General features: G+C 43.8%; 1 protein-coding gene across 1 annotated transcript; it reads right to left on the reverse strand.

Annotated features, from left to right (window-relative positions):
* Positions 1 to 9,764: 9,764 nt before the first annotated feature.
* LOC111070995 (5-oxoprolinase) lies at positions 9,765 to 14,821 on the reverse strand. The gene is made up of 6 exons (XM_022362067.2): positions 14,292 to 14,821; positions 13,924 to 14,236; positions 12,377 to 13,139; positions 11,303 to 12,312; positions 10,041 to 11,241; positions 9,765 to 9,987 (listed from the first exon to the last, which is right to left on the reverse strand). The coding sequence occupies exons 1-6, from the start codon at positions 14,746 to 14,748 to the stop codon at positions 9,832 to 9,834; spliced, it is 3,900 nt and encodes a 1,299-aa protein (XP_022217759.2). The 5' UTR covers positions 14,749 to 14,821; the 3' UTR covers positions 9,765 to 9,831.
* Between the last annotated feature and the right edge of the window lie 86 nt (positions 14,822 to 14,907).

Genomic DNA, 14,907 nt, shown 5'->3' on the forward strand with positions numbered 1-14,907 from the left:
AAGAAAAGTACCGTAATCGGTCAACGTGGTCACTAACGTGGTCAGCGAGCAATTATAATTATTCGTTTTATATCAGTCAGCTTTTGTCAGAGAGCAATTCAAATTTTTCGTTTCATATCAGTCAGCTCTTGTCAATAAGCAATAAAAACATTAATTTGGTTTATTTTAATTTTTATTTCATATTTACGTTTAGTTTTACATTTTTTCTACATTGTTACATATTTCCTAAATTATTAAATTTTTTTAATTCCTAAATTTTTACATTTTTCTATGCTTACAATCAAATATTTTGAAGTGTTGCACGTACACCATAGAAATCAGCAGAAGGTTCCTGGTTTTTTTAATTCTCTTTTTTTCTTGTTTCTCTTTGTCTTTCGTTGCTCTCATTTTTCGCTCTCATTTTTCTCATTTTTTGCCTCCACTTTCCACCGCTCAAATGGCAGAAAACCGTTAAATTCAAATCTGACATACCAGGCGCACAGAAATCAGCAAAAGGTCGCTGCTTTTTTAAATTCTCTTTTTTTCTTCTTTCTGTTTTTCTTTCGTTGCTCTCCTTTTTCGCTCTCATTTTTCTCATTTTCTGCCTCCACTTTCCACCGCTCAAATGGCAGAAAACCGTTAAATTCAAATCTGAGATACCAGGCGCACAGAAATCAGCAGAAGGTCGCTGATTTTTTAAATTCTCTTTTTTTCTTGTTTCTCTTTGTCTTTCGTTGCTCTCTTTTTTCGATATAATTTCTCTCATTTTCTGCCTCCACTTTCCACCGCTCAAATAGCAGAAAACCGTTAAATTCAAATCTGAGATACCAGGCGCACAGAAATCAGCAGAAGGTCGCTGATTTTTTAAATTCTCTTTTTTTTCTTGTTTCTTTTTGTCTTTCGTTGCTCTCTTTTTTCGATATAATTTCTCTCATTTTCTGCCTCCACTTTCCACCGCTCAAATAGCAGAAAACCGTTAAATTCAAATCTGAGATACCAGGCGCACAGAAATCAGCAGAAGGTCGCTGATTTTTTTTAATTCTCTCTTTTTCATGTTTCTCTTTGTATTTCGTTGCTCTCCTTTTTCGCTCTCATTTTTCTCATTTTTTGCCTCCACTTTCCACCGCTCAAATGGCAGAAAACCGTTAAATTCAAATCTGAGATACCAGGCGCACAGAAATCAGCAAAAGGTCGCTGCTTTTTTAAATTCTCTTTTGTTCTTGTTTCTCTTTTCTTTCGTTGCTCTCTTTTTTCGCTCTCATTTTTCTCATTTTCTGCCTCCACTTTCCACCGCTCAAATGGCAGAAAACCGTTAAATTCAAATCTGAGATACCAGGCGCACAGAAATCAGCAGAAGGTCGCTGATTTTTTTTAATTCTCTTTTTTTCTTGTTTCTCTTTGTATTTCGTTGCTCTCTTTTTTCGCTCTCATTTTTCTCATTTTCTGCCTCCACTTTCCACCGCTCAAATGGCAGAAAACCGATAAATTCAAATCTGAGATACCAGGCGCACAGAAATCAGCAGAAGGTCGCTGATTTTTTTTAATTCTCTTTTTTTCTTGTTTCTCTTTGTCTTTCGTTGCTCTCCTTTTTCGCTCTCATTTTTTTCATTTTCTGCCTCCACTTTCCACCGCTCAAATGGCAGAAAACCGTTAAATTCAAATCTGAGATACCAGGCGCACAGAAATCAGCAGAAGGTCGCTGGTTTTTTTAAATTCTCTTTTTTTCTTGTTTCTTTTTGTCTTTCGTTGCTCTCTTTTTTCTATCATTTCTCTCATTTTCTGCCTCCACTTTCCACCGCTCAAATGGCAGAAAACCGTTAAATTCAAATCTGAGATACCAGGCGCACAGAAATCAGCAGAAGGTCGCTGATTTTTTTTAAATTCTCTTTTTTCTTGTTTCTCTTTGTATTTCGTTGCTCTCCTTTTTCGCTCTCATTTTTCTCATTTTCTGCCTCCACTTTCCACCGCTCAAATGGCAGAAAACCGTTAAATTCAAATCTGAGATACCAGGCGCACAGAAATCAGCAGAAGGTCGCTGATTTTTTAAATTCTCTTTTTTTCTTGTTTCTCTTTGTCTTTCGTTGCTCTCCTTTTTCGCTCTCATTTTTCTCATTTTCTGCCTCCACTTTCCACCGCTCAAATGGCAGAAAACGGATAAATTCAAATCTGAGATACCAGGCGCACAGAAATCGGCAGAAGGTCGCTGATTTTTTTAATTCTCTTTTGTTCTTGTTTCTCTTTGTATTTCGTTGCTCTCTTTTTTCGCTCTCATTTTTCTCATTTTCTTCCTCCACTTTCCACCGCTCAAATGGCAGAAAACCGTTAAATTCAAATCTCAGATACCAGGCGCACAGAAATCAGCAGAAGGTCGTTGATTTTTTAAATTCTCTTTTTTTCTTGTTTCTCTTTGTCTTTCGTTGTTCTCTTTTTACGCTCTCATTTTTCTCATTTTCTGCCTCCACTTTCCACCGCCCAAATGGCAGAAAACCGTTAAATTCAAATCTCAGATACCAGGCGCACAGAAATCAGCAGAGGGTCGCTGATTTTTTAAATTCTCTTTTTTTCTTGTTTCTCTTTGTCTTTCGTTGCTCTCCTTTTTTGCTCTCATTTTTCTCATTTTCTGCCTCCACTTTCCACCGCTCAAATGGCAGAAAACCGTTAAATTCAAATCTGAGATACCAGGCGCACAGAAATCAGCAGAAGGTCGCTGATTTCTTTTAATTCTCTTTTTTTCTTGTTTCTCTTTGTCTTTCGTTGCTCTCCTTTTTTCGCCCATTTTTCACATTTTCTGCCTCCACTTTCCATCCCAAATTGGCAGAAAACCGTGTAAGTGTAAAACTCAGAGAGGAAATTTTCCACCCCATAAAGTACAGATAATCAGCATGAAGGTCGCTAGATTTTTTTGTCTGTCCGTCTGTCTGTTGTCTGTCTTGTATTTCTGTCTGTCTTTTTGCTCTGTTTTTCTCATTTCTGCCTCCACTTCCACCGCTCAAATGGCAGAGACTATAATTGAGATACCGGGCAAAAACAAAGTGCTGATTTCTAAACCTCATGTCTGATATCCCGTTGCTCTCCTTTTCGCTATTTTTCAAAATTTCTGCCCCACTCCCACCCCAAATGAACGAAAATCTGTTGAAGGCAGATATTAAAGATACAGAAATCAGCAAAAGGTCGCTATTTTTTTAAATTCTCTTTTGATTGCCGATTTGACTCAGTATTCGGATCATAATTATAGCTCATATTGAAGAAATAATTTTCTGGCCTCCCCTCTCCAGCGCGCCCAATGGCTAGAAAACCGTTAAATTCAATCTCAGACTGCCGCGTTCAGTGCGCGAGAAATCCTAGCAGAAGGTCGCTGAATATAAATTCTCTTGTACAATCTACTTTGTATATGTGGCAATTTGCTTCATTTTCACATTTTCTGCCCACTTGCAAAAAAACGCTAAAATGTAAAATTTTTTTTTTTTAAATGCTAATAAATCATTAGCTCAAAAATGATATACAGACAGAAGGTGCTGATATTTTTAATTCTTGTTCCCAAGCTACTCTTGTCTTTCGTTCTCTCTTTTTTCGCTCTCATTTTTCTCATTTTCTGCCTCCACTTTCCACCACTCAAATGGCAGAAAACCGATAAATTCAAATCTGACATACCAGGCGCACAGAAATCAGCAGAAGGTCGCTGGTTTTTTTAAATTTTCTTTTTTTCTTGTTTCTCTTTTTGTATTTCGTGCTCTCTTTTTTCGATCTCATTTCTCTCATTTTCTGCCTCCACTTTCCACCGCTCAAATGGCAGAAAACCGTTAAATTCAAATCTGAGATACCAGGCGCACAGAAATCAGCAGAAGGTCGCTGATTTTTTTTAATTCTCTTTTTTTCTTGTTTTTCTTTGTCTTTCGTTGCTCTCCTTTTTCGCTCTCATTTTTTTCATTTTCTGCCTCCACTTTCCACCGCTCAAATGGCAGAAAACCGTTAAATTCAAATCTGAGATACCAGGCGCACAGAAATCAGCAGAAGGTCGCTGGTTTTTTTAAATTCTCTTTTTTTCTTGTTTCTTTTTGTATTTCGGGGCTCTCTTTTTTCGATATAATTTCTCTCATTTTCTGCCTCCACTTTCCACCGCTCAAATGGCAGAAAACCGTTAAATTCAAATCTGAGATACCAGGCGCACAGAAATCAGCAGAAAGTCGCTGATTTTTTTAAATTCTCTTTTTTTCATGTTTCTCTTTGTATTTCGTTGCTCTCTTTTTTCGCTCTCATTTTTTTCATTTTCTGCCTCCACTTTCCACCGCTCAAATGGCAGAAAACCATTCAAATCTGAGATACCAGGCGCACAGAAATCAGCAGAAGGTCGCTGATTTTTTAATTCTCTTTTTTTATTGTTTCTCTTGTATTTCGTTGCTCTCTTTTTTCGCTCTCATTTTTTTCATTTTCTGCCTCCACTTTCCACCGCTCAAATGGCAGAAAACCGTTAAACTCAAATCTGAGATACCAGGCGCACAGAAATCAGCAGAAGGTCGCTGATTTTTTTAATTCTCTTTTTTTCATGTTTCTCTTTGTATTTCGTTGCTCTCCTTTTTCGCTCTCATTTTTCTCATTTTCTGCCTCCACTTTTCACCGCTCAAATGGCTGAAAACCGTTAAATTCAAATCTGAGATACCAGGCGCACAGAAATCAGCAGAAAGTCGCTGATTTTTTTTAATTCTTTCTTTTTCATGTTTCTCTTTGTATTTCGTTGCTCTCTTTTTTCGCTCTCATTTTTTTCATTTTCTGCCTCCACTTTTCACCGCTCAAATGGCAGAAAACCGTTAAATTCAAATCTGAGATACCAGGCGCACAGAAATAAGCAGAAGGTCGCTGGTTTTAATAAATTCTCTTTTTTTCTTGTTTCTTTTTGTATTTCGGGGCTCTCTTTTTTCGCTCTCATTTTTCTCATTTTCTGCCTCCACTCTTCACCGCTCAAATGGCTGAAAACCGTTAAATTCAAATCTGAGATACCAGGCGCACAGAAATCAGCAGAAAGTCGCTGATTTTTTTTAATTCTCTTTTTTTCTTGTTTCTCTTTGTCTTTCGTTGCTCTCCTATTTCGCTCTCATTTTTCTCATTTTCTGCCTCCACTTTCCACCGCTCAAATGGCATAAAACCGTTAAATTCAAATCTGAGATACCAGGCGCACAGAAATCAGCAGAAGGTCGCTGATTTTTTTAATTCTCTTTTTTTTCTTGTTTCCCTTTGTATTTCGTTGCTCTCTTTTTTCGATCTATTTTCTCTCATTTTCTGCCGCCACTTTCCACCGCTCAAATGGCAGAAAACCGTTACATTCAAATCTGAGATACCAGGCGCACAGAAATCAGCAGAAGGTCGCTGATTTTTTTAATTCTCTTTTTTTCTTGTTTCTCTTTGTATTTCGTTGCTCTTTTTTTCTCTCATTTTCCATTTTCTGCCTCCACTTTCCACCGCTCAAATGGCTGAAAACCGTAAATTCAAATCTAAGACACCAGGCGCACAGAAATCAGCAGAAGGTCGCTGATTTTTTTTAATTCTCTTTTTTCTTGTTTCTCTTTGTCTTTCGTTGCTCTCTTTTTTCGCTCTCATTTTTTTACATTTTCTGCCTCCACTTTCCACCGCTCGAATGGCATAAAACCGTTAAATTCAAATCTGAGACCAGGCGCACAGAAATCAGCAGAAGGTCGCTGATTTTAATTCTCTTTTTTTCTTGTTTCTCTTTGTATTTCGTTGCTCTCTTTTTTCGCTCTATTTTTCTCATTTTCTGCCTCCACTTTCCACCGCTCAAATGGCAGAAAACAATTCAAATGTGAGATGCCAGGCGCACAGAAATCAGCAGAAGGTCGCTGATTTTTTAATTCTCTTTTTTTCTTGTTTCTCTTTGTATTTCGTTGCTTTCGCTCTCATTTTTCACATTTTCTGCCTCCACTTCCACCGCTCAAATGGCAGAAAACCGTTAAATTCAAATCTGAGATCCAGGCGCACAGAAATCAGCAGAAGGTCGCTGATTTTTTTATATTCTCTTTTTTTCTTGTTTCTCTTTGTATTTCGTTGCTCTCTTTTTCGATCTCATTTTTCTCATTTTCTGCCCTCCATTTTCCACCGCTCAAATGGCAGAAAACCGTTAAATTCAAATCTGGGATTCCAGGCGCACAGAAATCAGCAGAAGGTCGCTGATTTTTTTAAATTCTCTTTTTTTCTTGTTTCTCTTTGTCTTTCGTTGCTCCTTTTTCGCTCTCATTTTTCTCATTTTCTGCCTCCACTTTCCACCGCTAAATGGCAGAAAACCGTTAAATTCAAATCTGAATACCAGGCGCACAGAAATCAGCAGAAGGTCGCTGATTTTTTTAAATTCTCTTTTTTGCTCCCCAAAAAAAGAAAAAAAGAGAAACAAAGAAAGAGAAACAAGAAAAAAAGAATTAAAAAATCAGCGACCTTCTGCTGATTTCTGTGCGCCTGTATCTCAGATTTGAATTTAACGGTTTTCTGCCATTGGCGGTGGAAAGTGGGAGAAAATGAAAAATTAGATCGAAAAAAGAGAGCAACGAAAGACAAAGAGAAACAAGAACGAGAAATTAAAAAACCAGTGACCTTCTGCTGATTTCTGTGCGCCTGGTATCTAGATTTGAATTTAACGGTTTTCTGCCATTTGGGCGGTGGAAAGTGGAGGCAGAAAATGTGAAAAATGAGAGCGAAAAAAGAGAGAACGAAATACAAAGAGAAACAAGAAAAAACGAGAAATTAAAAAACCAGCGACCTTCTGCTGATTTCTGTGCGCCTGGTATCTCAGATTTAATTTAACGGTTTTCTGCCATTTGAGCGGTGGAAAGTGGAGGCAGAAAATGAGAGAAATTAGATCGAAAAAAGAGAGCAACGAAATACAAAGAGAAACTAGAAATGACGAGAAATTAAAAAAATCAGCGACCTTCTGCTGATTTCTTGCGCCTGGTATCTGAGATTTGAATTTAACGGTTTTCTGCCATTTGAGCGGTGGAAAGTGGAGGCAGAAAATGAGAAAAATGAGAGCGAAAAAAGAGAGCAACGAAATACAAAGAGAAACAAGAACAAAAGAGAATTTAAAAAAATCAGCGACCTTCTGCTGATTTCTGTGCGCCTGGTATCTGAGATTTGAATTTAACGGTTTTCTGCCATTTGAGCGGTGGAAAGTGGAGGCAGAAAATGTGAAAAATGAGAGCGAAAAAGGAGAGCAACGAAAGAAAAACAGAAACAAGAAAAAAAGAGAATTTAAAAAATCAGCGACCTTCTGCTGATTTCTGTGCGCCTGGTATCTCAGATTTGAATTTAGCGGTTTTCTGCCATTTGAGCGGTGGAAAGTGGAGGCAGAAAATGTGAGAAATAGATCAAAAAAGGAGAGCAACGAAATAGAAAAAGAGAAACAGAGAAAAAAGAGAATTATAAAAAATCAGCGACCTTCTGCTGATTTCTGTGCGCCTGGACCTAGATTTGAATTTCATGGTTTTCTGCCATTTGGGCGGTGGAAAGTGGAGGCAGAAAATGAGAAAAATGAGAGCGAAAAAAGGAGAGCAACGAAAAAAACAGAAACAAGAAAAAAAGAGAAAAAAATCAGCGACCTTCTGCTGATTTCTGTGCGCCTGGTATCTCAGATTTGAATTTATCGGTTTTCTGCCATTTGAGCGGTGGAAAGTGGAGGCAGAAAATGTGAAAAATGAGAGCGAAAAAAGAGAGCAACGAAAGACAAAGAGAAACAAGAAAAAAGAGAATTTAAAAAAATCAGCGACCTTCTGCTGATTTCTGTGCGCCTGGTATCTCAGATTTGAATTTAACGGTTTTCTGCCATTTGAGCGGTGGAAAGTGGAGGCAGAAAATGAGAAAAATGAGAGCGAAAAAAGAGAGCAACGAAATACAAAGAGAAACAAGAACAAAAGAGAATTTAAAAAAATCAGCGACCTTCTGCTGATTTCTGTGCGCCTGGTATCTCAGATTTGAATTTAACGGTTTTCTGCCATTTGAGCGGTGGAAAGTGGAGGCAGAAAATGAGAAAAATGAGAGCGAAAAAAGAGAGCAACGAAATACAAAGAGAAACAAGATAAAACGAGAAATTAAAAAAAAGTGACCTTCTGCTGATTTCTGTGCGCCTGGTATCTGAGATTTGAATTTAACGGTTTTCTGCCATTTGGGCGGTGGAAAGTGGAGGCAGAAAATGAGAAAAATGAGAGCGAAAAAGGAGAGCAACGAAAGACAAAGAGAAACAAGAAAAAAAGAGAATTTAAAAAATCAGCGACCTTCTGCTGATTTCTGTGCGCCTGGTATCTCAGATTTGAATTTAACGGTTTTCTGCCATTTGAGCGGTGGAAAGTGGAGGCAGAAAATGAGAAAAATGAGAGCGAAAAAAGAGAGAAACAAGAAAAAAAGAGAATTAAAAAAAGAAGCGACCTTCTGCTGATTTCTGTGCGCCTGGTACTCAGATTTGAATTTAACGGTTTTCTGCCATTTGAGCGGTGGAAAGTGGAGGCAGAAAATGGGAAAAATGAGATCGAAAAAAGAGAGCAACGAAATACAAAGAGAAACAAGAAAAAAAGAGAATTTCAAAAAAGCAGCGACCTTCTGCTGATTTCTGTGCGCCTGGTATCTGAGATTTGAATTTAACGGTTTTCTGCCATTTGAGCGGTGGAAAGTGGAGGCAGAAAATGTGAGAAATTAGATCGAAAAAAGAGAGCAACGAAATACAAAGAGAAACAAGAAAAAAAGAGAAATTCAAAAAAGCAGCGACCTTCTGCTGATTTCTGTGCGCCTGGTATCGATTTGAATTTAACGGTTTTCTGCCATTTGGGCGATGGAAAGTGGAGGCAGAAAATGAGAAAAATGAGAGCGAAAAAGGAGAGCAACGAAATACAAAGAGAAACAAGAAAAAAAGAGAATTAAAAAAACAGCGCCTCCATCTGAGATTTGAATTTAACGGTTTTTTGCCATTTAGGTGGAAAGTGGAGGCAGAAAAGGAAAATGAGAGCGAAAAGAGAGCAACGAAAACAAAGAAAAGAAAAAAGAGAATTAAAAAGCAGCGACCTTCTGCTGATTTCTGTGCGCCTGGTATCTCAGATTTGAATTTAACGGTTTTCTGCCATTTGAGCGGTGGAAAGTGGAGGCAGAAAATGAGAAAAATGAGAGGAAAAAAGGAGAGCAACGAAAGAAAAAGAGAAACAAGAAAAAAGAGAATAAAAAAAGCAGCGACCTTCTGCTGATTTCTGTGCGCCTGGTATCTAAGATTTGAATTTAACGGTTTTCTGCCATTTGACCGGTGGAAAGTGGAGGCAGAAAATGAGAAAAATTAGATCGAAAAAGGAGAGCAACGAAATACAAAGAAGAAACAAGAAAAAAAAAGATAAAAAAAATCAGCGACCTTCTGCTGATTTCTGTGCGCCTGGTATCTGAGATTTGAATTTAACGGTTTTCTGCCATTTGGGCGGTGGAAAGTGGAGGCAGAAAATGAGAAAAATGAGAGCGAAAAAAGAGAGCAACGAAATACAAAGAGAAAAAAGAAAAAAAGAGAATTAAAAAAAATCAGCGACCTTCTGCTGATTTCTGTGCGCCTGGTATCTCAGATTTGAATTTAACGGTTTTCTGCCGCTGAAAACTCAGCTGCGCCACTTTCGTCGTATGAACTGGCACATCTGGTTAGTGGCACAACCATCGATAGATCTATCGACTATCGAACGAGAGAAAGATATGTTTTGACGTGCTACCGAGCACTGGTACGATAAGTTGACACTAGAACTATCGCATAGGGCGTTTAATTCAAATACTTCTTTTAATTACTATATTTTGAAAGAATAACAATAAAGAAATCAACAACATTGAACTAGCTTTAGCTTAGGCAGACTCTTGAGCCTGAAGGTAGTTGAAAACAGTGCCGCGTTCCACAAATCTTTTGTCGTTCTCCTGGTCCGAGTTGCCTTCTGGTCGCGACGACTTCTGGCTTCTGTGTCCATAGCCTCCACCGCCAGGAGTCTTCATTGCAAATGTATCCTGCAAGGGGTTTGGATTAGGAGCCGAGTAGAAACAAAGTTTTCAAAACTTACCCCAGCATCCACATCGATGCACGTCTTTCCAGCTAGGGCAATCACTCTGCCGTCGCGCTTGACGATTAAATTCCGCCCGCTCTTTGCGGGCTCCCCGCCGGCCAGTCCATAGGGTTGCAGGGTGCGGCGCTCTGTCAGGACGGACAAGGTAACGGGCTTACGGAAGAGCAAATCTCGCTCCACGCCCTCTCCGCCATTAAACTGGCCACGTCCACCAGAGTCATCAGTGCGGAGGCAGAAACGCTTCAATATCATGGGGTAGCGTAGCTCCAGAATCTCTGGGTCGGTGATTCGCGTGTTCGTCATGTGCGTGTGTACTCCGCCCGCTCCATGCCAGCCGGGACCGGCACCTGCTCCGCCCGCTACGGTCTCATAGTAGCCCCAGGTTTCGTCTCCGATGGTGATATTGTTCATGCAGCCCTGGGAGGCGCCACAGACGCGGAAGGCTTTCAGCACCGTGTCCACGATACGCTGCGAGGTCTGGACATTGCCACCAACAACGGCAGCCCCTTCCGAGGGATCCAGAATGGAGTTCTTGGGGATAATAACCTGAATGGGGGCCAGGCAACCTTGATTCAGGGGCACATCGTGGCCCACCATGCAGCGGAGGCAGTAGATCAGAGCCGAGAGCGTGATCGCTCGTGGGGCATTGCAGTTGCCCCAGACCTCCACTCCGGAGCCGGTGAAGTCGCACAGTGCCGAGCCCTGCTCCGCATCAATGGTAACCTTCAGAGTGATGGGCGAGCCATCATCCATGAACTCTTGGGCTTGCAGCACCGTGGATCCAGTGCGAGCCAGCGAGTCCTGCCCAATCTGACGGAGCATGTCGCGCACTGCCAGCTCTGCGTTCTTCTGGATGTGCGACATGTAGGCTTGGACCACATCCAGCCCATAGCTGTCGATGAGCTCCGACACGAGCTGGATGCCCTTGTGGTTGGCGGCGATTTGAGCCTTTAGATCGGACAGATTGTCGCTAAGGTTACGGGTGCCCACGGCTCCCTTGGCTGTTGTGGGCGTGGTCAGGCGCTTAATGATCTGCTGCTCCTGGAACAGTCCATTCTCCACGATCAGAAAGGACTTAAAAGCGGCGCCCTCTTGTGCCAAGGATGTGGAGTGCGGCGGCATGGATCCGGGTGTAATTCCACCAATGTCCGCATGGTGTCCACGCGACGCAACGAAGAAAACTGGTCGTGATACACTCCTGCAAAGGAAGGTGACTTTTAATGGAGATGCGATCCCAGATGCGATCAGAGACTACTCACTCGTAGAACACTGGGGTGATGACCGTCAAGTCGGGCAGATGCGACCCACCGGCAGAGGGATGGTTGGCCAAGATGACATCGCCATTCTTCAGGGTGTCGCCGCGCACGCGCAGCTGGTACTGCACCGTCTCCTGCATGGCGCCCAGGTGAACCGGAATATGAGGTGCGTTGCTGACCAGTCCCCCATCCGGGCCGAAGAGGGCGCAGGAGAAGTCCAGGCGCTCCTTGATGTTCGTCGAGATGGAAGTGCGCTGCAGCACCCGTCCCATCTGCTCGGCAATGCTCATGAAGCGGTGACTGAAGATGCTCAGGTGGACCGGATCTAGCTCCGCGTTGATGCCATGCTTGCCACCGGTCTTCACATCCATTATGAGGTCTCCGAAGGCTGTCACCTGGACACTGCACTCTGGTTCAACGATGATCGTGGACAGCTGATCGATCAGCACTGCGGGTCCGGCGATCTGGTGGCCAGCCAAGAGGTTTTTGGTCAGGTAGATGGGCGCATCGAAGCTGCCCTGATCGAAGTGGATACGTGAAGTACCTTCGGCAGGTGGTGTGCTCTCTGAGCTGCGCTTGATCTCGGACTCGGGCGGCGTCTCGTTTTTTCCCAGACCGCGAATACGGATGTCGTCCACGATGATACGTCTGTTCTGTAGCACGAAGCCAAACTCCGTGCGATAGCGCTCCAGGAATGTGGCATGGAAGTCCCCATAGGCCTTCAAAAGGGGCGACTGAGCTGCCGCATCCTTTGCCCCTGTTGGAGCACACATCAAGGCGCCATCGGTGCCCTCATAGCGCAAATGGAGGAAGGGCTCCAGCTCGATCCGCCGGAATCCTTGTTCCGCCAGCTTGGCGTGGCATTGCTGGGACAGGGCATCCAGTCGCCCCTTCAGCTGCTGGCCATTGGCATCGCTGAACTCCAGACCACTGGGTTCCTGCAACTCCTGGACAACGTCGGCCAGGGCCATGCCGTAGGCGGACAGGATGCCAGCGTATTTGTGGACAACAACCTGGAATGAAACCACATGGTAAGTCATAATCATCTCATCTATCATGCTCCATTGAAGGACTCACCTTGGCAATTCCCAGGTTGCTAGCAATGGCGCAGGCGTGTTGTCCTCCCGCCCCACCGAAGCAGGAGAGCACATGGTTGGCCGTGTCCAAGCCCCGCGACTGCGTCAGGGCACGAATTGGCCTGCACATGGTCTCATTGGCCACCCGAATGAAGCCCAGGGCCACTTGCTCAATGCTCAGGTGCCTGTCATCTCCAGTGTCCTTCAAATGGCTGTTGATCTCCTCCTGCAGCTGGATGAACTTGCTCTTCGAGATCTCATAGTCCAGCGGCTCGTTCTCCTTCGGCCCAAAGATCTTGGGAAAGTATTGCGGCAGGATGCGTCCCAGAATCAGATTGGCATCCGTAACGGTGAGGGGACCTCCCTTCTTGTAGCAGGCCGGACCAGGATGCGACCCCGCCGACTCTGGACCCACGACAAAGATTCCGGAGCGGAAGAACAGCCGCGATCCTCCTCCCGCTGCCACAGTGTTGATGTCCAGCTGTGGCGCCTGAATCGTCACGCCCGCCGTGGTGCTCTCGATCACGTGCTCGTAGCTGCCCGCATACCTGGACACATCCGTTGAGGTTCCACCCATGTCAAAGCCGATCAGCGGCAGCTTCGTTTCCCGCGACCCAGTCAGTGCGTAACCCACCACACCGCCAGCGGGGCCAGAGAGGATGGCGCGGGCTCCTCGGAAGTTCTCCATGTTCGTCAGCCCGCCGTCCGACTGCATGAAGAGCACATCCACACCGGCCAGCTGGTTGTCGAAGCCAGATTTGAAGCTGTGGGTTGTGTGAGGGGAATCGTGAATGAAGAAGAATAAGTGGGAATCAGCTGGAAAGAGGTCAGGTGTGCCCTTTATTCTGCACACTACTGTTACACTCGACGCTTTCAATGTGACCGTTCTTTCGATACCCTAGAACTCATTGGGTAAAAGGGTATATTGTGTGAGGGGCGAGAGAATGAGGGAATGAGAGGGCTACAATTGTTAGTAGACAACTTTAATCAGAGCTTTGGAATGATTAATTATATCTTGAATGCTCAGAAAGATTGAGCCACACAAAATGTTCTGTGCAGCAATGAAATCAATCGCTCGATAACTCTAATAATTTAAACTTTTTAATAGTGGGGATGGATGAAGAAGGAGCGATGTTAGTACATAAGTTCAATTATAATTCTAACTGTAATTACTCTTAAATGTTACTATGTATTCTGAATTTTTAAATGTTAATAACTATTAAATTGTTGTGACTAGCGGCTTGTCGCGCTAGGATGGAAAATAAAAATACAAATATGTATCACGATTGTTGGTCATCTAATGCTTTCCCCTTAGTGGGTATTTTCTAGTCGTTCCCTCAACACCAGCTCAGCTGCTTGTTTTTTCTACCTTCCCTACCCGAGGTGTTGTGTTTATATTTGGAAATTTGTTTGTTTGTTTTGCTTATGGTCTGTGTGTTGGTGTCGGTTATCTTTATAGAGGTGCTCTCCGTCTCAACGGGTTTGTTTGAGTCCAAGAAAGAGCCGTCTCATCGACATAATTTACAAACAGAGATTAGATGCACTCACCTCGCCAGGTAGCGGTCCACATGCGGCGTCAAATAAGCCTCCGCACAGGCCGTGTAGCCTCGCGCCACCACCCGACACATGGGCATGGCCTGGTGGGAGAGTGTCACATGGCTGAAGCCCAGCTGCCGGGCAATGGCTCCGATCTGCAGCTCGTGCTCCGGACAGGCGTAGCTGTGGGCCAGCACAACGGCCACAGAGGACACGCCCTTATCGCGGGCAGCTGTCAGGGAGGCACGCACCGCCTCCACATCCACGGGTTGCACCTCCAAGTACCTTGTGCTGGCCACGCCCTCGAGCACCTTCCAGCTGTGATCTGACAGAGGCTTCATTATATAGACTGCGATTGGATTCCGACGGAAGGCACTTACTCAGTTCACAGCGATCCGCCTGCTCGGGAACAATGCGGCAATCGACCTCGACCACGGACTGGTAGAGATTCGCCGGCTTGCGGATGTTCAGGTCGAAGATTTTCGGCCTCGCCTGGTTGCCAATGTAGAGCAAGTCCCTGAATCCGCTGTTGACCACCAGCACCACGGGATCTCCTTTGCGCTCTAGCAGGGCATTCGTGGCCACCGTGGTGCCCATGCGCACCCAACCAATCTTGGAGGTGTCCACCAGCCCCGAGGCAGCCAGCTCCTGCCCCGTCTCCTCCTTCAGTATGCGGCGGATACCCTCCCTGGGTGCGTCACTGTACCGCTCTGGGTCCTCCGACAGCAGTTTCATGGTGCGCACCTTGCCGCCCGGACAGATGCACAGCACGTCGGTGAAGGTGCCGCCACGATCAATGGCGAAACAATATTTACTTCCACTTGTTGGATCAGACATTTCCTCAGATAATAATTATGTACGTGTCGCGCGGTGTTGGGGCGGGAGACTTGCCAAAATGAGCGAGCGGAGAACACTGTGCGCCGAGCAGGTTGTTCGAGCGATTCATATACACTCGTACGTACTGCGAACAAAAGCTCTCCCACCAAAAGCTCTCCA

This window comes from Drosophila obscura, unplaced genomic scaffold (assembly GCF_018151105.1).
Source record: "Drosophila obscura isolate BZ-5 IFL unplaced genomic scaffold, ASM1815110v1 contig_186, whole genome shotgun sequence".
NCBI lineage: Eukaryota > Metazoa > Arthropoda > Insecta > Diptera > Drosophilidae > Drosophila > Drosophila obscura.

Bases quoted from the DNA above. Each gene is read 5' to 3' on its own strand.
- LOC111070995 (XM_022362067.2), bottom strand. From the start codon at position 14,748: ATGTCTGATCCAACAAGTGGAAGTAAATATTGTTTCGCCATTGATCGT. The intron at 14,237-14,291 runs GTAAGTGCCTTC...AGCCTCTGTCAG, and splicing joins GGCGGATCGCTGTGAACTGA to ATCACAGCTGGAAGGTGCTC. The intron at 11,242-11,302 runs GTGAGTAGTCTC...CTTCCTTTGCAG, and splicing joins ATCACCCCAGTGTTCTACGA to GAGTGTATCACGACCAGTTT.